Genomic DNA, 27611 nt, shown 5'->3' on the forward strand with positions numbered 1-27611 from the left:
GAGAGCGCGTTTTCCACAGTGCCCTGAGGCCTCAAGGTCAGGCGCAGAGCAGTGTCCAGCGTCGCTGCCGTCAATGTGCGAAGGGCCCAGCGCACGCCGGCGGCTCTGGTGACGGGAGAGGTGGTGCGGGAGCCCTTCCCACGTCAGAGCTCGGCCTGGTCGGAGCCGACAGTGGTGACGGCTCTCCAGCCTCCACAGCGCAAATGTGACAGAGCCGCCGTGACCCGTCACCACCGGCGCCGCTTCCCGCGTGAAGAGGGCACGAGGAACGGCTGCCTTAGCCCCACGGCTAGTGGTGCCCCAGCCCCCTGAGGACAGCGTAAGCCTGCCTGCTGCCGCTAAGACGTGATTTTCAAGGCTGCCAATTGATTTCTCATGAAAACACAAATTCACAAGCAACTTTTTTGTGAAAAGAAAAAAAAAAAGTGGAGACAGGCTTGTGTTTCTAATCCAAATGTACTTTTCTTTATTCAAACCAGGGGTAATCACTGGTTAGTGCAAAATGCACCTAAACCTTTTGCCTGAGGGAAATCTACATCTTAACAAGGCCTCCGTTAACCCCTACTGAAATCCACAGAGGATTTGAAAGCGCTGGAAGCACAGATCTAACGCTGCGCTCCGTAAGTGACTCTGTGCGTCGACAAGTCTGCACCTGCCTTGTTACCAGCCCCACACCATCGGGTAACAAAAGCAAAATACACTCAGTAGATTTCTTTTAACTCCCAGAGTTTCTGAACCATCCGCCCCACCACTAATGTCAGGAGTAAGGGGGTTGCAGCTTACCCTCACTTCCAACAGTGCTAACGGAAACCCTGTTTTAAATTAAAAAATAAGCCAGCATACATAGTAGAAAATTTCTCTTAAAAATTTCACAATCTGTAAATGTATATATTTTTTCTTTTAAACATAAAAGTTTACAATATACGGTAAAACAAAGGCTCAGGAAAAATAATTTCAAAAAAAAGAAACCTGAAGTTTTGAATTAAAGCTGAAGACATTTTTAAAACCCTGTAGTTTGAACCAGTGACATTTTCTTTATTTGTGCTGATGGGTTAGAGAAAGGAAAGTATTTAAAAACTGCAGTCCAAACACCCACAGCTTTGCCTTCAGAAGCCATCTTCCCCCACCCCACCCCCCCAAAAAAAAAAGTTGTTAGGTTTTTCTTCCATCAAGTATGTGATTGTCACAAGTTCAGAAGTCTGGGATTCCTGGGTTCGCTGGCACCAGCCGTCCCCGGGCGGACAGAATTCCCTGATTGCCAGCCCACGCTAGCGCCTGTAGGGGTGAAATCCTTGCACGTTATGGTTCTGTCCTCGTCCAAAGCCACTTCCTCCTGCCGGTGGGCCACTGGATGGTTGCACCGAGGGGCCTCCGTAGGGAGGGGGCTGCTGGCTGGGGTCAGAGAAACCTTGTCCGAAACCACTCAAGTCTTGTCCATACCCTGGGGAGAAGGGGAGAAAGGCAGCGGAGTCAGCTTCCAGCGTCACCCCCAGGCACAGCAACAGAGGCGCAAATTCAAACGCTGCTGCCGCTCCCGCCCCCGTGCGCGGCCGCAGCAGGAACGCCGTGGTCTAACGCGTCCAGGGAAGCAGCTCTGTCCGCTCCTGCCGTTCTCTGCCTCCTACGCTGAAGCAACCGGCAACCAGCAGAACACAGGTATGCAGAAAGGGCAGCTTTCGCTTGTGAGGTGTTCTTACTCGGGCTGGCAGTCAAACTATCGTCTTACGGCTGTTCAGAAGTTTGGAGTGGCTTGCAGGTTTGCTGTCAGCTCATTCTGAATAGATTTTTGGTTTGGACTGAGTTTTTTATTGGCTAACAACTAGTACTGTCAGCTTCACAGAATCACAGAAAGTTTTGGGTGGGAAGGGACCCCTAGAGGTCATCTAGTCCGACCCCCCCGCAGCGAGCAGGGACACCGCTAACGAGATCAGGGTGCTCAGAGCCCTGTCCAACCTGGTCTTGAATGTTTCCAGGGATGGGGCCTCCACTACCTCTCTGGGCAACCCGTTCCAGTATTTCACCACCCTCACTGTGAAGAATTTCTTCCTTATATCCAGCCTAAACCTACCCTGTTTTAGTTTAAAACCATTCCCCCTCGTCCTGTCACTGCTGTCTCCGCTAAACAGATTGTCCCCTTCTTTCCTAGGGGCTCCCTTTCAGTACTAAAAGGCTGCAAACAGAGATGAAGGTGTAGCAAGGCAGCTGTCCCTGAAATCTCACCGCTGTCAGACCGCAGCCTCTAGACTCTGGCGTTGTACAGCCAGCTTCACCGTCTTCCCCGGACAGTCAAAAAAACCCCTTCGCTGAAAGGACACACTGGAGAAGACAATCTTAAACACCCTCTCAAAAAAGAGAGTACTGCTACCTGAATATATACTTTTAATTGACTCATCACCCTCTCTTTCAAGGAACACTCACTTCAAAAAATGAAAATTGAACCGAGGGGGCAAAGTTGGCAAAGCAGCACCCAGAAGGCTGCGACTACTGCACCCATTACACATTTTAGAAGCGAACCCTTGGTCCAAAGTTGCCCGTCGAAAGAACTAACATCCCTCCCTGAAAACTCACTGCATGGGCAGGCTGAAGTATACTTGTTGCAGGTTCAAAAACAAAGCTCCCTTTCAAAACCTGCCCTCCTGCTGCTGCTGCAGGTGGTGGTGAATACTTTAACCCGGCTAAAGAGCAGCAGCAGCCGGTGAGCAGCTATGCAGCCCTTCTCCCACGTCCCCTGCGCCCGAGTCCAGCGTTCAGCCTGAACGGGTACTGTCTCTCAGCTAATGCTCACACTACTGCATGCTGCAAGTTAACATTCAACTCGCCCTTCCTCAGCCTGAGGAACTAACCCCTTCTCCTCCGCTGCCACGCTCTCCCTCTGCCCACCCAGCCTGGCTGCGGCCGCCGCTCTGCAGCGTGATCCCGCCAAAGGCCGGATCCACAACAGGCTGAGAGTCAGCGGAATTTGGGGATAGGGAGAAAGGGTGAAGACGAAAGACTTGCTGGAATTTTTGCTGCCAGTATGAAAGACAACTAGATGTGAATTAAGAACACTGAGAATTAAGAAATTTAATAAAAGTTCCCATAATTAAATACGACTCTTAATCATAATAGTGGCATCAGTGCAAGCCTCTGCTATGAAAGACGGCATTACGAATCCTAATTACTAAGTGCATTTCTGCAGCTCTGCTTCTCTCTGTGCAGGCGTAAAGCAGGTTTAACTCTCTTAATCCAAAACAAAGTCTCTTAGCATGTCTTCAGTATTTCAATTTCAAGCTCTGCCTGTCTCTCAGGACTTCCTACCACTAATGAGCCTTAAAACACATCTATCACAGGCCTCTATTAGCTCAAAATGCTAATCCAGCCATTTTTTTCAGACAGAGATAAGCAGGCAACCAAAAATACAAGTTAATTGTTTGCCAGGGGGTGAGGCTCGGGGGAAGTGGGGTGGGGGAAATCAAGTTATTCTCACTGTACACTGCAGTGTTACAGCATGAAGTGGTGGAAACCACAGTTCTCAACTTGTTTCTCACACAGGAAACCTACAGCACAAACCTGAACAGCCAGACATTTAAGCATACATTAAGCACACATTAAGTCTTCCCCCCGCTTTCTTAGTTCCTGCTGCAGCTCCCGGTTTGCCCAGCACCTCGCAGGGAAACGCACAGGCCACCCGCCGCTTCAGAGGGCTCTGCTCTCTGCGGGAGCTGCGCCAGCCATTCCGCTGTCTTGCTTAAGAACCCGAGCTCTGTTTGGTTACACGGGATAAAGCCCCACCAAGGCAGCAGCTCGGGAAGCGAACAGCAGCGTCAGCTGCACTTCAGTCGCGAGACTTCACTTCAGCCAGCTAACGAACACGAAGAACTGTGTCGCCCTTACTCGCAAAAGTAAACATTTGAGTAGCATTGCTCCCCCCCGCCCTCTTGCCAGAGACCCTGCAAGAAACACAAGTTAATTTCCCAAACGCAGATATATCAAGAGCATTGGTTGTAAATAGGCACCACCTACCTAGGTTTCTCACAGCTCAGCCTGACCATAAGAGTGTAAACAAAGTATTGGCGCGTAGCCTGAAGGGTCTTGAGAATAGGTACCCAGCCCTAGTAAGAAATGAGGAGACCAGGGTGACGAACCCCAAGACAGCCCTGTACAGAGATAATTTTTCAGGGTGAGGGAGACACACCCATGTTAGCGTTTAAATTACTACTGTTTACATTCATCCTAGCTGTAAACATAGCAGCATTTAAGATGCCGTCAGGTCAGGACAAATCTTCAAATGCCACAATGATTAGATAACTCAGTCCCCCTTTAACGCCCATAAGCTTTATGCATTTATGTAAGTACATGCAGATCAGCTACACTGCCTATCGTACAGCAACGCTGCCAGCTAATTTGCGATCACATGAAGTGCTAAAGCTCTTTAAAAAAAGTTTAAGAGATTTTACACATAGCTTTATGAACAGCTGGATGATCCTGTGGTACTGTAGCATATTGAGCACCTCTGTCCCTGTTAGCACTTTACTTGTAACAGCTTTCAGGCTAGAAAAGCACCCTTGAGGTGAGAGACTACCAGTTGTGGTTTAAACAACTAAACTTCTTAGCGTTCTTCCTCAAAATGCAGTACTACATGTCTCTTCCTCCTCCTCCCTCCCTACCCAGCACTCTTCAGAGACTAAGAACACCTAAAATACTTCATTGGCAAAGAGGCTTCCTCAAACACACAAGAGGCAAGTGGTACTAGTACTATACACATCAAATACTGGAACCCCCCTTGCCATTTTTTTTACAATGTTGCAAAACAGTTTCTTCCTAAACTTCCAACACATTGCAAATTACTGGATCCCCACTGACTATAAATGATTGTGCACGGATTGTGCACATTTTATACTTTATTTAGTAGGGTCCATCCTCCTCCAAAAAGAGTCTGCAAAAAGGCAAGATCTGGCAAGACAAGAAAAACTTCCTCGAGTCACCAGGGCAAAGCTATCTACGAAAGCAACTGTGTTTATAACAAACAAATTGAAAAACATTTCAAATTCCTCAAACTGAGAACAGATGCTGGCTTTCTAAACACATCTGAAAGGCTAATCTTCCTTCAACATCTCTTACATTTTTGGAACTTCAAATAGTATCTATTTAACCAACTTTCTGAATGTTTGTCACATTTCTGCAGGCGCTTCAGGTGGAGCAGGCAGGCACTAGAACACGTGGAGAACTTGTTCACGTTGGGAACAGCCATAATCCATGGGCCTACTGCATGCAAAAAGTTCACTTCAGAACTAAAAAATGAACAATCACAATCCCTTTAAAAAAAAAGCAGTATGCCACAAACAGCTCTTTGGAGAATACTGCTCAAAAATCAGGCTGAGTGGAAGAGCAAGATGAGAACTCCCTCTCAGCTCCCACGGGGAGGAGCAGGAATTTTACTCTGGAGGACAAGCATTCGCCTAGCAATTTTTTTTTTTTTTTTTTTTTTTGGTAGTACTGTCTGCCTGACTTAAAACTCGTTACATCAACGTCTTCCATCAGCCATCTGAAACAGTCACCTGTATAGCACAGTTCAGCTTTACACACTTCTGACAAAACTGTAACTTGAGGTAGAAAAGGAATGGGGGGAAGCGAGGAACAGGCACACAGCTCGGATTCTTGTACCCTGCCCTGCTTGCCTCCCGATGCTATTCTTACTCTTGAAGTCTGTTCTCCAGCCTGATCAAAGTCAGTTACACAAAAAAGTTGACTACAAGCTCCGTGAAGCTCTTGGAGAAAAAAGTTTTCACTACAGCTTCAGGGAGAGTGCAAATCAGTAACTTATCCTAGCAGTGCACAGTCTCGGAGGACTATTTCACAGCATACAAGCAATGTTTTAGAGTTGATTATGAAAATACCCTCTGGCTAGAATACTGCATGAATTAAGGATCGCTTGAGAGCTGGTGGCTTGCACTCCCATCCTGGAAAGAAGTGCCTTCAGCGTTAGCAAACTGTCTCTGAACACGGACTTTCTACTCAAGCATAAAAGCAAAGCAGGAAGGGGACAAAGATCAAGCGGAGTTTATTTGACACGCAGCTACTTACCAAACTGACTGTACGGGAATTCTGGCTGAGCAGTTGGGGGTTTGCTCATGTCCTGAGTTGCCTGAGATGGTGGTGGTGGTGGTGGAAAAGCTAGTGGTGTTGCCCCTGGAGTGGCAGGTGGAGGGGGTACTCCAGGTGGGGCAAACTGGTCAGGTGGAGGAGGTGGAGCCCCGTAACCAAAACCTGAAACAGGAAGAAAGTACAACATATGGGAAAAGACACGGGCAAACGCCGCCCTGACTTCTTGCTTGGCTTCAGAGTACGATACAAATTTTCTAAAAATACGTGTAAGCAACCGCTGTGGCTAACAGACCCCAACAACAAACCCTCTATTACGAAAACACCTCACCCTAAAGGAAGACTGCAGCCACACCAGTGACCAGCAAAGAGAACGTTATGAAGCAGAACTAGGGACCAAGCTCTGTGCGCTCACAGGCGCATGCGAGACACAAGGAGGAAGCCATATAACTCGAGATCTTAGGAGGGAAAAAAAAAAAAAATTCCAAACAAATGGTGCCTTTGTAGCAGAACAAGCAATTCCAGATAACTGGGTGCTATTCTCCGCCTTCTTTTTTAACCCAGGTTTGTGACTAGACTTTTCAAAAAGTAGCCTGAGTGAGTAGGTGCTAAAAACCTATTTACATTTCTAATGCCAGTTGCGACATTATTCCTTAAGCTTCTCCGAAAATCCCAGCCTGTGTCTAGCCCGGGTCACCATGCAGTAATCTCTAACTTCTCTCTCAGTGTCATAACAGGGGTACACAATAAAAATCTAAATTCATTTAGCAACAGAGATTTAGACTACAGAATATAACAAATGATTACTGCACCCAAGAAAAAAAGTAACCCAACTCACTGAACAAAATAACTTACGTAGTTCATTATAGCTCAGAACATACAGTGTAGGCAAAACATCTAAGGAGAGGTGAAACATGGGGGTGTGTGTGTGTAAAATCCAAGTCCAGAGGAAGATGAGCAAAAGCTGAAAATCAAATTTGGTGATGGCCTGCACGCAAACTCCTTTAGGTCACTTACTAAAAGGTGGAGGGGTGCCATAGCCCTGTGGAAATCCTTGCGGAGGTGGGAATCCTCCAGGAGGTGTAGAGACTATGTATGAGGTAAACGGTGGTGGTGGTGGAGGAGCTCCTCTCCCTGGAGGAGGTGGTCCGTATCCACCTAGAAAATTAAGAGAAACCAAGATCTAAAACGGCTTGATAATGAAAAGTTGCTGCCTAAGATAGCATCCTGTAGACGGGGTAAAGCTGTCTGACAGATTTTAGACGCAGTCTCAGCCCTCTCTGAATCCTTACTTGGGGAAGTATTTGTCCTCCAAGTATCCCTACTGTTAGTAATTGCAATTTACAATGTAATTCCTTGATAACAAATTAGCGTGGTTGACAACAGCAGGATGTATGTCAGCTCCCATTACGGATTTGTTAACAATACACCATCTTCTCCTTCGTTCTTCCAGGACAAATTCAATCAAGCTTTTAAATGTAGGTTAAACACTACAGAAATCCACTAATCACTGTGAACTCTTAAAGAAACTGCATTCTCGCTCAGTAGGATTTTTCATTTAAAACTGGTGCCATATAACGTACTTACCAATTGCCTGTCCAGCTGGCACCCACATCCCTAAAACAGAACAAAAAAAGCAACTGATACATGCATTGAAGCTGTACACTGTGAAACAAGAATGATTCAAAGCAAGCTGAGCTCGCTCTCAGTATCCTCCCAGTGTCCCTTACAGATCCGTTTTTATGGTCCAAGAAAGAGTCTTGGACTGTTTCTGAGTATGCAGCTCTGAAAAGACTCTGAATCATTCAGCAAATCATGCACAAAAGAGAGAGCAGTCCCCAAACTCAAATCAGATGCGAGTGTACCAAGTGGAAGCAACTGAACCAGTATAAAGAACAAAACCACTGAGAATCACAGCAGACTACACATCCAAAGCGTTTTTAATACGCTACCAGGTTTATCCTAGTTATTTTTGAAGTTTTGAAACCACAGAAACACCACCTTCTGCATTCGTTGCAGCATAAAGATTGAAAGATAAATGCATTGATGTTTTACACTGATCTTTCCAGTAGATTAGATATCATTTTCTCTACAAATAACCACACTGAAAATAATCTAGTTTCTCAATTTGCGCAGTTGCAGATTAGCACATCTGTGCAGAGTGTCAAAGCCTCAGCTGCAGCTTTCAAGTTAATAAGCACCATGGGGAAACAAGCAATCCCTCCACCGAGGTATCATCTATTGTAGCAATCAATGAAGCAGTGACACTCCCTTTAGCCCCCCAGGTGAAAATTTCTCATATATCAGAGCAAGCAAGTTCTGTTCTGTCAAACGCAACTCAATTATACCACCATATTTCTCCACAAGTTATCAAAACTGTCTTTGGATGAACTCAGCATATTTATCCTGTCTTCAAAATCTTGTGGGGGTTATAGCCATCAAACCCAAAACACACGGCTGCTCCTTTCAGCCCTGAAGGGTTCAAGCTAAATCAAGAAAATTGTATGCAGTAAGTGCTCCCCCGCACCACTGCTAGCCCCATAGCTGCTTGTTATTTTTCCAGGCTACATTAAGCAATAAAATCCAAAGACAAGACCATCTGTTTTTCTCTCATCCCTTTCAAATTTTACTTATAACTTCCTCTGAAACTCTCTCATCCTCGAAAACCTGTATTTCAACAAAATTTTTCATTAGGGTCTCAAGCAGGCCACGCTCCCACAGCTGGAGTCACAACTGGAGCCGCTGAGCTGTCCCGACACCTTCTCCGCGTTACCGAAAACCACACCGACCCTCTGTGGGGAGAGGCAGAACCAAACAGACCGTGTGAAGCACCGCCTGGGACACACGCTAGACTCGGCACGACCCACTGACTTCTGCCCTATGAAACACAGGTTTCTGGGAAAAGAAGTGAAGGAACAGTCTCAGCAGACTTGGGCAGGACCGATGCGCGGGATTTTAGTCCCGCTCTCCGTAACCCAGCAGAGCGACAGCATTGCTAAACCTGCAAATGCCGTCACTTGCCAGTAAAACCAGGTTACCAGCAAGCTGCAAAGGCACAACGCTTGTGACTGCGACTCCGAGACTGACGCAGTACCTTGAGGGCCGTATCCTTGCTGCCAGGTCGGAGGGGGCTGACCTGCCCAGCCGTTGGCAGCACTTGGCATGATCCTGCTTCCCCACTGACTGGCACCGGCGGGCCCGGGAGTTTGGCTTTTGCTGTCACGAGGTTCTGCGCGTTTCACCTCCACCTAAACAAACAGAGCCGCCATTCAGGAGAGATGGTGCAGGTTAGTACACCCCCCTTCCCTTCACACACACCCTTAATTACACTTAAGACTACACTTAGCATCTTATGACTTATGTCTAAATACTTAATTATTAAACTTAAGGCCAGTAATTTAAAATGTTTCTCAGGTACAATATATATGATGGTAAGACATTACCAGTCCTACTATTGAGGTATTTCAAGTAAAACACATCCTACAAATCACTTCTGTTTCACCATAGTACAGTATTCATTGGCTTCAATCTTAAAACAGCAGTACCCTCTTACAACGGCTCTTCACTTAAAAAAACATAATCTTTTAAATTATTTATATACTACTTTAACATTTAAGGCAGGAGTTAGAGATGACATTTTCAGAAAAAAAAAAAAAGAACTTTTGAGTAAAGAGTACGCTCTGAAAAAGGGTACTAATGCTTTAACCATTCAAACACGTTTGGGGTTCATTTGAAAGTTACAGTTTACACCCACCCCATCTAACTACAATTTCAGCTCTGCTCATACCTGAGAAACACACATTTGTTTGTTTGGTTTTTTGTTGGTTTGGTTTTAAACTTAGATTTTATTTAAATGTCTAATGGAAGATAAAGACTTACCTTCCCCAGGCTAACGCTTAAAGAATCTCAATTAACTCAAACAATGTCAGAGGGAATGGATGTGATAAGAGAATCTTACATTACATCTAACAAAAAAGTAAACAAACATGCAAGTAATAAAAATGGACAGTTGAGTCAATAAGAAGCAAATCTTCATACTGTGTTAAGTCAGTGACAAAAGCCCTCCTGTTTTTAAAATTAGTAAGCCACAGCGCTTAACTTATTTTATTCAAAGATAAAGTGTCCTAGTGTTCCAAGCCATCAAATAAGTGCATTTGACCTACTTAAAATAAGCTGCACATTCAACATAAACCTCTCAAAAAAATCCAGTTTCTGATTTAATGAAACACTCTCAGCACTCATGCATGCTGAATTAAAGCCTTTTTTATTTTATGATTAATTTTAATGGGTGCCAGAGTACAAAGAAAATAAATCTCAATCATCAATGGGCCTGAGTAGTATGGAAAATAAAGCATTCAGAATTCTTCCTGCCATGTCTTAAAAACCATTCATGTCAGAGAACAAACAGGAAACAGGCACAGGGCAAGGACAGAGCCCCCCGCCCCCATCCCACCGCAGATGCCCCAAGGACATGCGACATGACAGTAACCAAATCTCTGTCAGCTGAAGGCCCTTCCAGAGAGGAACCAAGGGAATTTTTCAAAGGACTCAAATTAATGAGTCTTAACACACTTGCCTCGAGGGAATTCAGTTATTGCTTACAAAAGCAGAGTCCTTCTTGCAATTTTAATTTTTTTTTCCTTTCAACAACATATGGATTCATTTCGGCAATACCTTTTTAATTACCAAAAAGAAAGAGATACCATTTTTAAAGCAGGCATTATTAGTCAACGAAGAGTGAATATCTGGAGTTCATTAATCTATGTGGAAGAAATCTGCTAATTTTTCAGTGCGCATTCGGAAGCGGTGAACTGCCAAACTCAGGACAGAAAAACCTCTGTGCAATATTCTTAGCACTGAGGTTAAAATTCTACACCTACCTAAAACCAAGAAACAGACATCTCATCTCCGTTGCTCCTAGCTGAAAAAACACTGCATAGTTCTGCTTATTATGTCATTGAAAGGAAAAAAAAAAGGCGGGGGGGGCGGCAGAAACTATTTCATTTTGGTACTGAGCTTGTTTGGGAAACAATGGAGAGCTCTGAATTAGCACTGACGTGTTCCGAAAAGCGGCAGCGTCAGAGGTGACATTTCGAGGGCTGCGGCAGGGCTCCCCAGCTCCCCAGAAGCGTTACCGCAGGTGTGCTATCCTCTGTTCCTTTTACACCCAGCGCGCTGCTTTCTGATGCGCCCTCGGTTCGAGTGGTTCATGTAACTGTAAGGCAATCCCAAGGACAGGCCAGAGGATGTACACAGGATATAGGTGCTTCATACACATACTAACGTAAATTTACTGCTGTCGGTGCATCTGCTCACAAATGGGAGTGCTCAACTGCTCACAAGAGGAAAATACCAGTAATCAAGAGCATACACTAATGTTCTTGATTACACAAGCATACTTCTTCATTTCCATTATTAGGAAATCAGCCCACCCCTCAACCCCACAGCAAGTTCATAGGAATAAAAAGCATTACATACTGCATAATTAACCAAAATTCCACTGATATGCAAGAATATATCCCCTGCTAGCTAAATAAATGCTTATGAAATATCAGCACACAGAGAGACTTTAGAAGACAACACAAAATTATACAATGCAATAATTGAAGGAAAGTGACGGTGTTCTTGTGTTTCCTTGAAACCTGTTCACTCTAAGCTTAGCAGTTCTAACGCTTACTTTAAAAATTCTGGATGTACCGCAAAGCTGCAAGGACTTTGAACTAACCAGCATTTCCTGTGGTTAAGCTTTCTTCAAGAAGTTACTATTTTCTCTGCATAAAACTTGGGTGTCCTGCAACAGTTTACTTTGCTTTTTTTTTTTCCACAGGTACGAACATGTTCCTTGCCAAGTAACATCAAAGCAAGCCTAAAAAATTCCTCCCTATCAAACACCCATTTGCTGACAACACAGTATGAAGATGAAACAACCAGAGGTCACTTAACTGCATTGTGGTTAAATACTATATAGAGTACGTGGGTTTGTATCAAAGTTTCACAGTAAGTGACCCAATTTTTTAAAAAACCAATCCTTCATGATGTTTTTTCTTTTTCTTTTTAAGTTTACGATTATATAAAGTAGATTGTCTCACACCACCTCAAAATTTGAGTATCAAATACACATCTGAAGGAGTGGTATCTTAAACCAAGCCTTGAACAACTCGGATTTCACTGGGATTCTGATTTTCAAACAGCTGGACACAACTAGCTTCTATCCCTGCACCTTAGCAGTGCTCAGAACAACGGCAAGTCATCCTCAGTTCAACCCACGGTAAGCCACGCTCAGCCAGAGCAACCCCCCAGGTCTGTCAGCACAAGGCCTTACCCAGAACAGAACAGCCCACAGCCGAAGTGCTCAGGCTGTCAAGATCTGCATCTCTCCTACGGGCTAAGCCACAAGCTAACTGCCTTTCTCGCCTGCTTAAGCAAACTCAGAAGACTTTCCCCACCTTCATGGATAAAGCCTCGAATTTGGAGGTGCGTGCTCTCCCACCTAGCCAAATCAGTGATTTTTATTCACCAGTGAAATTGCTCGTTGCCCAAGACTTGGTTCTTTCTTAAGGTAAAATAAAACTACAACTACACACTTTTTTGCCCATGATGTCGTGAAAATGCATGTTGACAGCCTGGTCCACTGATTGTTCGTCCTCGAAAGTAATAAATCCAAAACCTAGCCAACGACGAAGAGTGAATCAAGGTAGCAGGGTGTTGTGACACAAAACAGGATGATGAACAGTATTAGGGGCGGACCAAGGGTTCAAGCAGGGGTTTCAGATCACCAAGACTTGTGTTAAATTTTCAAAAAAAGTCAACCTGAGAAAATTGCAATGGATACTTCCTGTAGTTAGGCAATTAATGCCTCATCTTGGTTTCGCACATGCAACTTACAATCTGAGGTCGTTAACTAACTTTTAGTTTGATTTTATTCTAACCCACCTACCAGGAAATGGAGAAAAAGTGCTAGCATAGTCCTAAACGTAGCTGTGCCACATGATTAAAACCAAAGCACTTGTGGGACAGCAGATTAAAGTCAAGCAACCTTGCTGCTCTGACATTTGATTCAGACTAGGTTCCCAAGGCAAACCTCCTACATCCCTGTTCCCCAAAGCTGCAAAGCAACCTCCTCCCAGCCCTCGTCCCATCTTCCAATTAGGGAATATTTTCCATGGAAAATAAGAAAGTTGTCTTTGAAATGTAGCTGTAAAAGCATGAAAAATTTTACCACTCCATGGATGAATGAGAAGCTTCAGAAACTAACAACCTAGATCAGAGGTTCTCAAGTTTCCCACACCTTAGAAAAAGTACATAATAGAATTACTCCTTCCCAACACAACCACCCCTGGCAACTACAAAGCGTTGCTTACACAGAGTGCAATGCTTGCCATCACGGCCCTTCACCTATTTTATTTCTTTTATTTCCTGCTGGTTTTCTCTTGCAAATCTATGCAACACTTTTCAGTCCCTCTCTTTGCCCCAGACATGGCTAACTGCTCCAGACCCCCAAGGCCGGCTTGCTCCCTTTTATCTGACCGTAGCCCTCCATGACAGCAGCTCCGCTGAACCCAGCAGCTTTGCACAAGGCTGCGGGGGGGGTGTCTGACGCCTGCAGAAGACACTGGAAGCGAGGCAAAGCCCCAGGACTAAATGGCTTTGAGGTCACACTTTGAGAACCACTGCACTTAGGTTGTAGCTGCTGATACTGCCGAGAGAGTGGCAAAACAGTGGTTGATTTCACAGAACAGAGAGGCTGGTTCATGCCATCAACCACTTCTTGCTGGCGTAACAACCAAATCCCCGGAAAGGTAGGAACACATGCAGTACGTAACTGTGCCATTCTTCAGATTAGCTAAGGGCAGAGCAATAAAAATTAGAAAGAAAAACGAGGTGCGGCATCAAAAGCATATGGAACATGGATGCATTTCTGCTTTTCTGAAACCCAAGATTTCCCCCTTGGTTTGCATTTTGCTTTGCAGCTAGTGCTGACAGCAGCCATATATTGCTCTAAAGCGTTAAACAGAAATACAGTATCTATAACAGTTAGTGTCTCTCTAAGCTTATCCAACTGGGTTGGGTAAGCCCAAAGAGGCCTATTGTAGAGAAAGTTTATATATAAAAAAATACACAAAGATACAGGCCAAAATAGATTCCAGCAGGTCAAATTCTGCTGTCAGCAACAAGAGCAAAAGACATCACTAAAATAAACTTAAAATAAAAAGGAAAAAACTTAGCATTTCCCACACACAAGAGACTGGCAGTATAAACGAAGTTTTGTTGACCTGTGATGAAAGCAGCCTCAAAACTGAGAGCAGCATTTCATCACAATATATTTGTCTGAGGTTAACTAGAAATCTAAGTATTGGAGCCAGAAGAAAAGTATTTGTATTTAACCCACACATTTAGTATTACAGCCTTTACCTAAAAAGGCATGGGAAAGAAAAATGATGGATACCATCTGCATATGAAGACTGCCTGTTTAACTTGATTCCAAGACGACTGAAGGAGGGGAAATAATGGGGATGGGACTTGGAGGGTGAGAAGGAAGGAGAGTAAGAGGTCATTGAGGAAGCCAGCAGAGGGGAAAAAAAGGGATTTAAAAGGGCCAACCACCCCAAGATAAGGAACAGTGAAGAAAACCAGAGTACAATACACAGCAAAATTCCAACAACATAAAATATTAAATAGCGTAAAAGTGACGAAGTCTATCATCCAGTAGCTTTGTTTTTTGAAGGGCAGGACTTCACTGAAGACTAGAGCAACTAACTGCATTTCGCAGGAATCCAAGCGGACTACGGAACAGAGCAACGACACTGGTTTGCAGCCAAGGGGAGGAAGAGAACAAACACAGCAAGAACCTGTAAATTACTTCACAGCTGTTGGTTTAGCCAAGAATAGAAAGCACGAGAAGCAGAGACCGCAACAAAGCCACTGTTTCTTTTAAGATGTAATGAGGCTAGCTGCGCTTACGCTTGGGACTCTGGGAAGAATCTCGATGAAAGCGCTGCTTGCAGGAGAGCTAACGGAAGTAGGTAGGGACCGCGAGCCGGCAAAGACAACCTGGATACTCGAAGACCCCCAGCCAGCTTCTCAAGGGCATCGCCGTAGCTCTGACACTAACCAAGAATCTGGTTCCCAGTGTTCTTGTGAGAAGCTGGAGGTAGATGAATACTACAGGGATTAGTAACAGCGATGATTCTTCCCTCCTCTTACCAGCACACTAGTAAAATGACATGCAGTAAGGGATCTGTTCAAAATGCAAGGATGGTAAAGTTAATGGAAGAAGGCAAAACTCAGAATGGTACAAGATGGCAGTGAATTGGCCTTTTCAGATTCATAAATATCTAGTCATTTAGGTATTGTGTTAAAAGGACACGTGTATAGACTGGGTAGCACTCTATGCAATAGAATATAGACCAGAAGGAGAAGGCAAGAGAAAATGTGTTCTGGGACACATGGCCAGGAGTACTGAATACAAGCTATGAGGAATTTTTCCTAGCACACCCCCAGGGACTAACAAGGCCATTTTTGGAGATGACGGTTAGTTACCACACTACAGAAAAGAATGCAGCAGAACAAAAATGACAGCCAGAGCAAGAGGATTGGAGAACGCTGTTTAAGAAGCCAGATGAATTCAGGGAGAAAGTATTCTGCAGTGCATCTGCACACTGGATGGAGGCAGACAGGTTTTCAAACCTGCGCACATCCGTCACTTCTGCTTTCAGGATTAATTCAGACCAGGCACGATGTTTTAGTACCTTTTGCTCAGAGACCACAAGGCTGGGATCAAATATTACAAAGATACAGGTGATACAATAATTACTGAAATATTTCACAATTTCAGCCACAAATTACACTCAGATGCCCGTATCTTTGTCTCCACTGCCTCTTCTATTTAAAATCAGATGCTCTAGACATTTAAATAGATGAATTTATGTCCTGCTTAAATAAAGGGTATCTGTTGAATGAAGATTAAGACAGCTAAAGCAAGAAAACAAAAAAACAAATATATTGAAACTTCGTTTACACTCCAATAAAAGACAAAGCCCGTCCCTCCTCTGACTGTGGAACTGGCCTGTACCTCTGTGATAAATTATCACCTAGAGAGAAGAAATCTAAAGAGATATCGTTAATCACAGTCAAACAATTCACAGAGAGAAAAGAAAGAAAGAAAAAAAGAACTTACTTAACATTACCATACTTTACTATGAAACACTTAAATATGTCACTAACGATGTATGTCTAAATTAAAAATAAAACTAAGACTTAACAGCTTAATAAATATGAAGTGAAGAATATATTTCTTAATAATGAGTCAGAAGAGAAATGAAAGTTCAGATGGCAAACTATTCTCTAGCATGTAGAACATGCTATAAGGTGGTCAGTGCAACTAAGCTTCATGTATTTACAATATTGCCTCTTAATTGTCAAACAGATGACAAATGCAATGGAAGGTGGATGACATGAAACTTGCTTCATATTTTGACCAAAGGTTACCGACTTGATTAAACAGTCTGGTGAAACTTCCGGTTTTTTGGTTTGTATTTTTTTTTTAATTAAAAAAGCAGTCTAGCATGCAGGGATTATACATCCCAATCAAAATATACATATTCAGAATTATTTTGTGCAGTTAGAGAAGTGTTTTTCTTGAATTTTAAGAGAAGCCATTTAACCAAAACAAAAAGCATACAATGGATGGATTCTGTTCTAATCTCGCGTTCAGAAGGACTCTGAACTGGAGTATCCCCCCCATGCAATTACAGCCAGCAACATACCTTTCATGTGGAACAGGAGGAAAGTCTGCTCACTCCCCCCACCCCCCTCAATAGTACTTTAAGCCACAGGAGCGGCTCGAGAATTAAATTTAATTCAACTAAAAAAAACTAGCAAAAAACCCATACATGAACATGAAACATCTGACTTTAAATGCAGAGATACCAACTCAAGCTGTAGATGAAGAGTCTAGACTTGAAGTGATATTTTCCCAGCAAATTATTCGTTTTCCTGAGGCAACATAGAAAAAAAAAGTCTACCTTCTCTGATGGTGTGAAATAGTTTGCCATCTGACTATAGGAGAGTATGAAGAAATTTCAAGGACAAACTAGATCAGCCTTTACCTCGGGGCCTCTGTTTCTCTGCGTCATAGATCATTACAACTTCAGTGACCTGGAAGAGAGAAGGGAAATTCTACTAACGGTGCTACCAGGGGAGCGTTATAAACAGTTACTACAGGCTGGTTTCCCGCACTCTATCCACAAAGCACAATTAAATGCTCGATGTAGCCATCAACAGCAGGCTGTCCTAGCACACTATAAACAATTTGGGAACATTGCTCTTTATGGGAGTTTAAGAAAAGCCCGAGTTCATCTGTTCCGAAAAGCTGCTATACTGTGGCTTTTTAGGGTCTCATCACACTTAAGATTTTAATCTAGCATTAAGGTTGCTACGGTGTTTATACCCACATTATAGCCTATAAAAAACCCCAAAGGTTTGTTTTTCAACATACTATTCAGTGTAGTTTCTTAAAAGAATACTTCTTCCATTTTTAAACATTTCCACTCTCAACACGAAAAGCAGCTTTAACCCCAAACACATTAAGAATTTGCATGGCTTCTCTGAATTATTTACTTGCATAGCAGTGTGGCACAGAGTACCAGTCATAAAGTGATGCTCTAAACAGCACTATAAAAAACCCCTAAGTTATGGATGATCAGTATCAGTGTGATTTTAACTTAAAAAAGGCCAAAAAATGAAAAATGCAAGCAGTCTGAGGGCTTCAAGATTTTTTTTGCAGACTGAGCACCACTGCGAGCTACTATTTAAACACAACCAGAGGTGTCCGATTTATATCAAAGGCAATATTAAAGTAGCTGAAAGGAACTGCCCTTAAATTTCTCAAATGCAGAAAAGTGTCACAACATGCGCGTGAACTCATGGAATCACATCTAGGCCTTCAGGTCAATCTTCGGGTATTTCTTACTATAATCCCCTGAATTAGCTTAAAATCTGTCGCAAATTCACCTTTTACTTACAGCTAGAACACGTTCTTTTAAAAATACGACACCATATACACTCACTTGAATACATCCTGCTGGACACTAACAGCTGAGACCCGTTTGAGGACTATGCCACGTGACAGTGCCAGACTTTTTCCCCACTGGTCCAAGTGGATCCCTTTCTTCACACTGGTCTTATTTACCAAGCAATTACCACGTCTAAGAATCAGTGTCTGTTTTTGTCTTTCCACTCTGTGGCCACAAACATACATAAGAGCCTCTACTTCTCCAAAGATAACTCATTAAGAATGCTACATTGACTCCCCAATTTCTATACTATTGTTAAAGTTCTACTACTTACTTTTAAGGGCACTTACACTTAATGGCTGTTGCCTTCTATATTTGGTGGAACATAACCCTGTATCTCGCAAGCCATCCAGAGGTCAGAATTGGAAAGCCAAAAGTCTGCGAGGAAGAGCCTTTAGAAATTACGCTCCACAGCTGTGGAACATGCTCCCCCATTTTTATTTACAAGTCTACTGCAGCCTTTCAAACTAAAGAAACAGTCGTTAGCCATTGCCTTCTATATATCTTTAAAATTATCTTAACCAAATTCTAAACACAATACTGTTGATAAACTTAGCCACTTGGGATCTTAGAGAAAGGTGATTTAAAAAAAATAAATCAAGAAAACACTGCCACTCAAGAGATGGCAAGTTCACATCCACTGGCCTAGTCTTGAATTCAACTGAGACAATCTTTAAGTTTCTCAAACCAGTTCAGAGCTGAGTTTAGTAGTTTAGTTAAACAGTTTACCATCTTAAATGGGCAAAGATAGTTAGTATAAACGGGAAATTAACTAGGAGAAAACTCACATAAGATAAAGTAAATTCAGTCCAAGGTTATAAACTGGATTAAGAACAGGTGCATAACATGAGTAGTAGTTTGTCTCTAGAACGGAAGTTCGAGGGACAACAGAACTTAGTTGATTCCAGATGATTTAACCGCAACTACTGTTACTAAAATAATGGCAGGACACTGCAAAATTTAACCTATCTGTACATGTAGTCAAAGACAAGGATTTTAGACATAAGCTTACTTAAGTGCTCACTGTTCAAAACAAAGTTAGCAAAACCTTTTAAATCACCAAGCTATAAGTTATCTATTGAAAAGAGAAATAATTATTTTCAAGCCAGCTCAACTCAGGATTTTTGCAAGAAGGGAGCAGAATAATGCATCAGGTAGACTTAAACAAGAGGAGACAGAAGCAGCAAAGTTAGTTACATATCAGAGCAATAGATTCTGACAAACAGCAAGAAACATTTCAAGATGATGAACGTTTACTACAGTTTATTCCAAAATGCTTCAATAAGTCCCTACAGCAGTTTGTCTAAATTAACCCAAAATTTGACAACTTGACAAAATCTGAGGAAAGGCAGTAGGGAGGGAAAGCATCTTGCAACCGACTGATAACTGCCATCATGCTGAATGACTCACCACTCCGAATTTCTTGAAGTATTCCCTGAGCTCTGTCTCGCCACAGTTATGAGGAATCCCACCAACAAAAATTTTATTTGATTTATTGTTATCACTCCTGGATCCTTTCTGCTAAATCAAGGAGGAAAAAATTCAGTCAGAAGGACAATAAAGTTGGCTACTTTTGTCATCTTACACTTCAGCGTGAACAATGGTCTCTTGCAGGTTGAAGGGGAACCATGCCCACGCTTGAAGTCTCCTAGTCATTAAAGTGAAGCAACTGCATGCTCGGAGCTCAGAAGTTGAGAGTTCACAGTCATAGCCCAGTCTCTGCTCTTCAGAAGATCAGAAAACTAGAGACTGTGTTCTGAGGCCATTTTACTCATTTTATAATGAAATCATATTAACCTGCAGGGTGTGAAGTAGGCTGGAAAAGAGCATCAGTCCTGCAAGTGCTCTTGTTTCAAGGTCTGAAGAACTCAACTAACAGCACTGCTAAGAGCTTAAGAAAATACCACACCCACAAGCTGAGTCTGATGCGAACACAAAATGTTCGTTAACACTGTATTGTACTTGCAGTCTCATCATGGAAATCCAAGCTGAAGACATTTTTCAGAAGTAAAATTTACACTCCAGGCCTGCATACTGACTCCTGATCTTAAAACATGGATATAATCCAAGTGAATTCAATGAACTGCTAGAAGGTGAGCCAAAACTTGGAAAACAGGCAGGATACACCAAGTGTCTTTCCTTACCCATCCTTCCTTCGGTCGTGTCCTTTCTGGTTGCATCCCCCTAGGTGTACATGGCTTTGGATCAATCTGGAAGAAGTTCCAGCTTGGTCAGATCTCAGCATGCAGAATATTGTTCTAAAAGTTGCATCTATGGCAGCTGAACACAGCACTGCTGAAATCCAGCTCCTCAGATCAAAGCTATCATCAATACATCGCTTCTACAACGCGACACAAATCATTCAGTTAAAGCATCTTACAATAAATAATTAAAACCAACCACCAGGTAACTTTTACACTATCCGGTCTGCAAATAAGAAGCCAGAATTTAAACCAGATCTTTGACGCAGTCTGGATCAAAACGTTCTGAAGTAGAAAAAAACACAAAAGACAAAAGCAACTTACATTTCGGCCATCTAACGTATGAGGTCTACTGGCCAGTACTGTTCCCACACAGTTGGGATCTTTAAATTTGACAAATCCAAATCCTCGAGACTGGTTTGTTGTTTTGTCTTTCATTATTACACAGTCTACAACTTCTCCATACTGGGAGAAGTAGCTACGAAGAGTTTCTGTTAAAGAAAAAGCATACATTAAACAGAACCTGATATTAACTTTACCAGGCTGTGTTCGCAATCATGAGACAAAAGATAAGCAAAATCTAAACAAGTTCAAACTTATATTTTGAAAATGATTACATTTCAATTCCTCTAAACAAATGGTACATACTGCTTTTTATTTCCACTCATACAAAAGGAAAGCAGTGTTGTAGTAAAGCAATGATAAAAATTTCTCATCTTCCGTGTTGACAAAAACTTCAGTACCAAACATTGATAGAAAATATAAAACCAAAAGTGACTAACATGTATTTGAACTCTCTCTACAGAAAATTTTATTCATTAACAGAAGAGAGCAGTACAACCTCACGCAAATCTTCCCACCACAGTACTGCCCGCTAAAAAGCTGTGTGTCTGTACATCGTTCTGCTGCTCGCAAAGGCCTGGCTCAACAACCGCAGAATACACAGCTTACCTTGTGTGGTACTCCAGTCCAAGCCACCCACAAACAGTTTTCTGCAAATGAAGCATACAGCAGTTTTAGGGTGCTACACGACAGACACTTCATCTTATTTAATGCAGAAGTCAGCTATTCTGAAGATGTCTGGCAGTGCTGAGGCCTCCAAAGTACACTACAAAGCCTGTTCTCCACCAGAATTCACCATTCCTCATGACAGCTACCTTCTGTTTCATGAAGAGTGGCATAAAACTGAAGCATCCATTTTGTGTGCCCCAAACAAATAGAAATTGTAAGTTTATTACAGGAATACATTTTATTCTTTTATGCAGAGAAGACAAAAATATCAGAAAAGCCCAAGTTCCTGCAAACTTCTTGTTTCCAGGTATTTGAGAAAGCAGTGCTGCTCTGAGAAATCATCAGAGTAGCCAGAAGGAAAAAACACCCAACACAGAACATCACACTAAGTACAGTTACCTGTGATTTTGGGACAGAAAGGAGTTCCAGCATGGAACACTTCATAGTTCAGAAAAATACGTATAAAGTATCACTGAAATTTGAACAGTGACCCAAGAACACTGCGCTAAAGTCACTCTAGCTGGTTAACCCCCACATCCCAACCAAAACAGGATGTTTGGATTCCTGTCAAGGGCTGCATCATTGGCTCCAAGTTACTTACCACTTAGCAAGAGAAGGAAACAACTGCAGGGCCCATACAGTTCCAATTTAAGGATGAAAACAAAATCCAAAACCTCTGAGATAAAGCAAACTGACAGAAAGCCAGACATCCTAGTTTAAATCCCGAAGTCCGTTCCATTAACTGCTTTCATCCCAGGTTACGGATCAAGGGGTGTGCACAGTCTCGCATCAGGCCTCCAAAACCAAGCTCAAAGAACAGCGGGGCTCTCCTACATCCATCTGCTACCTAACACTGAATGTCATCAGAAAGGTAACAGACAACCGAAACAGATTTAAAAAATTCCCCTACACAAACACACTCGCAACACAGCTGCGCAGCCCTTTGTAACAGGTACTGTAGCAAAAATAACACCGGGCTCTGAAGTTTCCACACTTGATGTTACCATCTCCTACACTTAGAGTTATCGTCCTATGAAAAATAATGCCAGTGCTTGAAGTTTTTTCACACCAATTTACAAATAATTAGCAATGCAAGCACACCTGCCCTGGGATACTTTCACATGCCAGCAGGTCAAAGCCCCACGGGAATCGCAGCCAAGGCAAGCCGACTCCACGGGAAGGAACGCTGAACTAGATGCAACGGCTGGATTCGGGCATCACCTGAAATTTCTACACTTGTTCTCTAGCTGCACGACTGGGTAAAACAGAAAGCATTTGAGCTTTTTCCATCCTCAGACCAAAAAATTTCTTCAGCCAGCCCTCAGGCTTCCTTGCCTCCGTGTTCTCAAAGTACTGCCCTGGTAAAGAAAAGTCCTTAAACTGCTGATTAAAACAAACAAAAAACGTTCATCTGCTCCTTTTATGTGGTACTCCCTTGCTCACCTAGAAAGACCAGTCAGAATCACTTTTGTCTACCATTACCTTCTAGTTAAATGAAAGCAAAAGTAAAACTACCAAGTTCAAGCCTAAGACAGAAGGCAAACTTGCGAGGCAAGTCCTAAATCACAGAGTAGCACTAATTCAGCAATTAGTTGTGAAACCATTTTACAATCTGGCTTTGAGATATCTCCAAATCGATGAGAAAGTCATGGCTAAAACCCAAACTAAACTCCATACTTAAAACTTCAGACAAATCTGAATCGACTCATCTCCTAAGAAGAGCATCCAAATCTGTACCATTTCATGTTCCAGCACGCCGAAGTACTTGGGTAAGTGCACAAAGCAGAGCAGCGAGATGCCAGACTGCCTGCTTTGCAACTCTTTATCAGCCTTAGGGCGTGACAAAACTTCCATGCAAAGTAATTTACTCCATAATTAAAGGTTAGTTCAAAGCCAGCTCAACACTTGGCCCTTTTCAGTAAGCAGCACCAACTCAAAAGCTCTTCTGGCAGTAGTTCTGTGGGTCTGCTCTCTTATCAGACCTCACAGAGAGGAACCATAGTCTGCTTTGTCTTCTACTGGCCCTCAGATACATCGAGTACAGCTGCAGCTGAGCTGAGGCTGGGAATTGGTGCACCTTCACTTACAGGGGGAAACTGAGGTTCTCCTAACATTAAAAAGAATTAAACTTCCTCTCACCTGCAGCTAACTGCGGTAAGAAACCAGCAATCCCCCAGTCAGAGAGCTGCTGGCGCACAGGGAGCATCAGGGAAGCGAAAGCCTTGCAACTAGAAGGTCCTGCGTGGCAGGGCAGCTTGCAGATGAAGCCAGCAGTCCCTCTTCCCTTTGATTCATTTCTCTGTGACACGGCATCATACCCTGACCCTTCCACAACCGCCAACAGTGACTAAACCAGTGCCTTCAGAGTGCAGGAATACTACACGTGAAAATAAGGGGTGACTAAATTCAGTATTCCACAGGACCTGCAAGTCTCGCTCCATCGAGGCAAATTTTATCTCTACGTCACTAGCTGAGAGGTGACAAAAGTCTGGTCTTCCAAAAAAAAAGACCAATTGTTAAGCACAGATCAAAGCATTTTCTTAACCAGGCCGGACAATAACTGCACTGGTAGTATGCGAAGAAAGGGCAGTCTTCACAGTGCTGCAGAAAACAGCGGCCGCATCTGCTCTTGCATTATCGTAACGCATCTGATAATAGCACAAGCAGGACATTTCATCCATTACCAACGCGCTCTGAAAGCAGGCCTGTTTTCTGCTTGCGTGTTTCAGGATGACGAAGTTTTTTCTCAAGGATAGGAAAACTCCCCCCGCCTCCCTCTGCTGGCACCGAGCTCGCTGGTGGCACCAGCTCAAGGCACCATCCAACACCAGCCCCTCCTCAGCAACAGGTCGTCTTCTGGCAGCAGCCAGACCACCCCACAGCCATCACCACACGCGGACTTCGTGGGAGCTTCAACCGCCCCTTCGCTACGCCTCCTCCCCACACAAATCCGTGGGGTCTGTCTTCAGCCATTAGTATCAGGGAAAGGAAGTTCTATAAGGAAATAAGTTTACTTCCTAACAGCAAAGAAAAAAATAGCCAATCTAATGCTATGTTCAGATTAAAGATTTGATGTAGCCCATGACTGTGTGTTAGCTACATTTTGGGATTGTTGGGTTTTGTTTTGTTTTTTTTTTTTACTAAATTTGATAGCTTGGTACAGAAGATCAATCTACATAAGATCAATCTGAAAATACCAGCTGCATTCTGACAGAATATCAAGCTGTCTGCAGGGAAGCAGGACTCCCTGCAGTTAACGGTCATTGAAACCTTCCAATTCCATTATTAATTATTTGTAGTCACCCTACATACATCTAAGCAAACAAAAAGCAGGGTTGCCTAAGGTCAGCCACAGCAGCTGTATGTAAATACATGGCTTCTATTTACCCACACACTACAGAATGCCAAAAGCCAGGCCTACCCTGCTTCTGACTCCTCCATGGACTGGTTTGAACACACTGAGCAAATCCAAGACTTCGCTAATCCCTACCTAACACAAAATTCTAGACGCAGTATCGTACAAGACAGCTGTAGGAAATAACGCTAGGCGGGTGCTTGCACCACCAGCCTGTTTGCAAGGCCTTACAGACGCTGCCTCCTACAAAGGTTTCTGTTCAGTTTATGGGCTGATAGTTCTTAAAATGCTGTCACCGGTTTGAGTCTGCTGACGTCACTGTCCTCGTACCCAGTTATACGACCCTCAAAAACACACACCTCCATAAAGCTGAGTATCTACAGACCATGGTGTTCGCAGGCTGCGACAGCCCATCCCCACCTGAAATTAAAGCAATTCCACAGCACGAGCCTGACGAGAACAGAAACCACCGGTCCCGTTCTTCCCGCAGCTCGCTCCTTCTGTCTTTCTTTGCAAGGGTGCGCGCTGTGCAGCAGCAAGTGACAGACACAGCACACCTGAGGCAGCAGCAGCATTCCTCACAGCGCATGGCTCGGGAGCAGGAAGCGCAATGATGACTCTTCAGAAGCTGGAGTACGTATAGGAAGTTTTAACCAAGTTTCACAAACCCACGTGTTCTGCTTCAACCATTTCCTGACAAAGTTTTAATTGCTAATCTATTCTTTTCTACCACAAATCTATCTGTCACCGAAACATCTAATCTCAAAACTATTAAGAAAGCAAGCACAGATATTTTCAAGTAAGTGCCAAAACTCAACCAAAGCACAAACTCTTTGCCTACATAAAATAATCTGGCAGTTTGATTAACATCTACTGTTTCTCTTAGCGCAGCCCCAATCAGCTACATCCTGTAGGCCAGAAGGATCTCAGTATCAGCACTTTCTTTCATCCAAAATAGTCCCAAGTACTAATTACGACAAGTAACGCTCACAAGGCCCTATCTATTCACATCAACACGACTGCAAGGCCTACAGCCTTCGTCAGTATTTTTTCTTAACTTAAAATCTCTGTGTAGAAGAGCGGTTTAGTTCCTAACTTCCTCTTAGGACTTGCATCTCACAACAGCTTTCCAGCCAGGACTTCCTTCACACAACTACAGGCAGCTGACTAAAACTGGAGTTCATTCTACACCTTCACCTTTCTGTTTGAGCACTTTTGGGGGAGGAGAAAAAAAGAAAATTACCATGTCTGATTAAAACCCAATCCTTTCAAATCTGATTACAACCGCGAAGGATCACAGCCTAAGCAGTCCGCAGCTGGGCACAAGCTCTGTGACAGCCGGGCCTGGTGAGGATGAAAGCCGACAGCATTTCACCGAGTAACTCGCAGCCTGCGCTCCCCTACAGCTCCACAACAGCGGCACACGAGCTCTGCTCATCAGGTCTCTCACCAGGCGCTAGACACTGACTACGGCCCAGCACCAAATAAAAATACTTTCAGAGGAAAACCTACGTATTTAAACATGCCTCATGCAACGTGCAATGTGTGCAGCAACGCTACATTCCAAACAGTCGTCCTGCCCCTTGCATTTTTAAAGGCTGTACAAATTAAGAACGCACACAGCAAGTAAGCCACTACGCACTGGAGACAGTGTGAGAACGGAAGACTGATACGTGTCCACCACAGCTGCAATAAAGGTGACCCGCTACAGCGCGCACATTCTGCGCCAAAACTCGCAGCGAAAGCAAAGCAGCCACGCGTGGGGTTTTTTAATTTTTGCTATTTTGAGTTCTAACGAGCCAAGTCCACAGTCTCGTAGTTTAAACGTCGCCAGGCTCTAGAACACAGCGCTGGGGTACGAAAACACCAAACCCAGCTCAGCGGAGCCAGCCCCCGCCAGGCCGCGGAGCAGCCGCCGAGGCCCGGGGAGGCCCCCAAGGCCGAAACCAGCACTTCCCCGGGGGCAGCCCGGCCGGGCCGCTCACCGGCAGCGCCAGGCCTGCCCTGCGGGCCCGGGGAGCAGAGCGGGCCGGCGGGGGGGCCGCCTTTGTCCCGCCGCCGCGCCGGGGAAGCGCCGAGGCCTCTGCCCCGCGGCCCGGCCTCAGCCCCTCCGGGAGCGGGCGGGGAAGCCGTGATGAGTCACCGGAACGAAGTCACCGGCGGCATTCACACCCCCTCCCCTCGTTAGCTGTGGGGGGGGGATCAAACCGCCCCCCCCCCCCCTCGGCGGGGCCAGCCGGGGCTCCCGGGAGCGCGCGGGAAGCGCCGCGGGTGACCTTGGCCGCGCGCACCTGCCGCCGCCGCAGCCCGGCGCGGGCCGGTCACGTGACCGGGGGGGGCAGCACCCTCCCGGTCCGCAGGGGCTCAGCATGGCGGCCGGGGGGCACGGCAGGGGCAGGCCCCGTGTCCCGGCACCCCCCGCCCTGGCGGCGGAAGCCCCGGCGCGACCCTCGCCGCAGGGAAACGGGGTCCGGAGCACACCCCCCCCCGCGCCCCCCCTCACCCGATCTCGTCGGCGCCTCCCACGCTGTTCATGGCGGCGGCTCCTCGGCGGGATCCGGGGCCGCGCCCGGCTCTTCCCTCCGGCGGCGGCGGCAGGTCGCGGGCAGCGCGCGGGAGCTCCTCGCCGTCCGGCCGACCCCCCGTTTCCCCCCTCCCCCCCCCCCCGCGCGCTCCCGAGCTGCGCAACGGCCGGCCCTGGCCCCCCCCGCCGCGCGCTCGCGCTCCCTCAGCGCCGCCAACCGCCGATGCGCGCGCACCTGCCCTCGCTACGGGGTCTCCGGGGCCGCGCCCAGGGAGGGGCGGGGCGGGGCGGAGCGGCGCGCGGGGTACGGCGGGAAGGGCGGTCCTCCCGCAGCACGTGCGGCGGCGGCCCCGGGCCCGCCAGCC

General features: G+C 44.8%; 1 protein-coding gene across 5 annotated transcripts; it reads right to left on the bottom strand.

The window, feature by feature from the left end:
• Positions 1–437: 437 nt before the first annotated feature.
• DAZAP1 (DAZ associated protein 1) lies at positions 438–27387 on the bottom strand. Of its 5 annotated transcripts, none has more exons than XM_075443947.1 (12): positions 27226–27386; positions 21308–21348; positions 20681–20847; positions 20300–20365; positions 19566–19673; positions 17190–17238; positions 12666–12748; positions 9176–9329; positions 7669–7698; positions 7099–7239; positions 6064–6246; positions 438–1441 (listed from the first exon to the last, which is right to left on the bottom strand). In XM_075443947.1, exons 1-12 carry the CDS (start codon positions 27255–27257, stop codon positions 1269–1271), a joined length of 1227 nt encoding a protein of 408 aa, XP_075300062.1. In that variant the 5' UTR covers positions 27258–27386; the 3' UTR covers positions 438–1268. The 5 variants fall into 5 exon arrangements, with proteins under 5 accessions (XP_075300062.1, XP_075300061.1, XP_075300063.1 ...); XM_075443946.1 differs by having other exon boundaries at positions 19566–19676; XM_075443948.1 differs by lacking the exon at positions 20300–20365 and having other exon boundaries at positions 19566–19676; positions 27226–27387.
• Positions 27388–27611: the final 224 nt, after the last annotated feature.

Source organism: Opisthocomus hoazin, chromosome 27 (assembly GCF_030867145.1).
Source record: "Opisthocomus hoazin isolate bOpiHoa1 chromosome 27, bOpiHoa1.hap1, whole genome shotgun sequence".
Lineage (NCBI taxonomy): Eukaryota > Metazoa > Chordata > Aves > Opisthocomiformes > Opisthocomidae > Opisthocomus > Opisthocomus hoazin.

What these genes read in the sequence shown, in the direction of transcription:
- DAZAP1 (XM_075443946.1), bottom strand. Translation starts at nt 27,257, where the DNA reads ATGAACAGCGTGGGAGGCGCCGACGAGATCGG. An exon ending in ACGACATCATGGGCAAAAAA is followed by an intron (nt 9,330 to 12,665) that starts GTGTGTAGTTGT and finishes CTGTTTGTTTAG; the next exon opens with GTGGAGGTGAAACGCGCAGA. An exon ending in GCAAGGATACGGCCCTCAAG is followed by an intron (nt 7,699 to 9,175) that starts GTACTGCGTCAG and finishes GTTCTGTTTTAG; the next exon opens with GGATGTGGGTGCCAGCTGGA.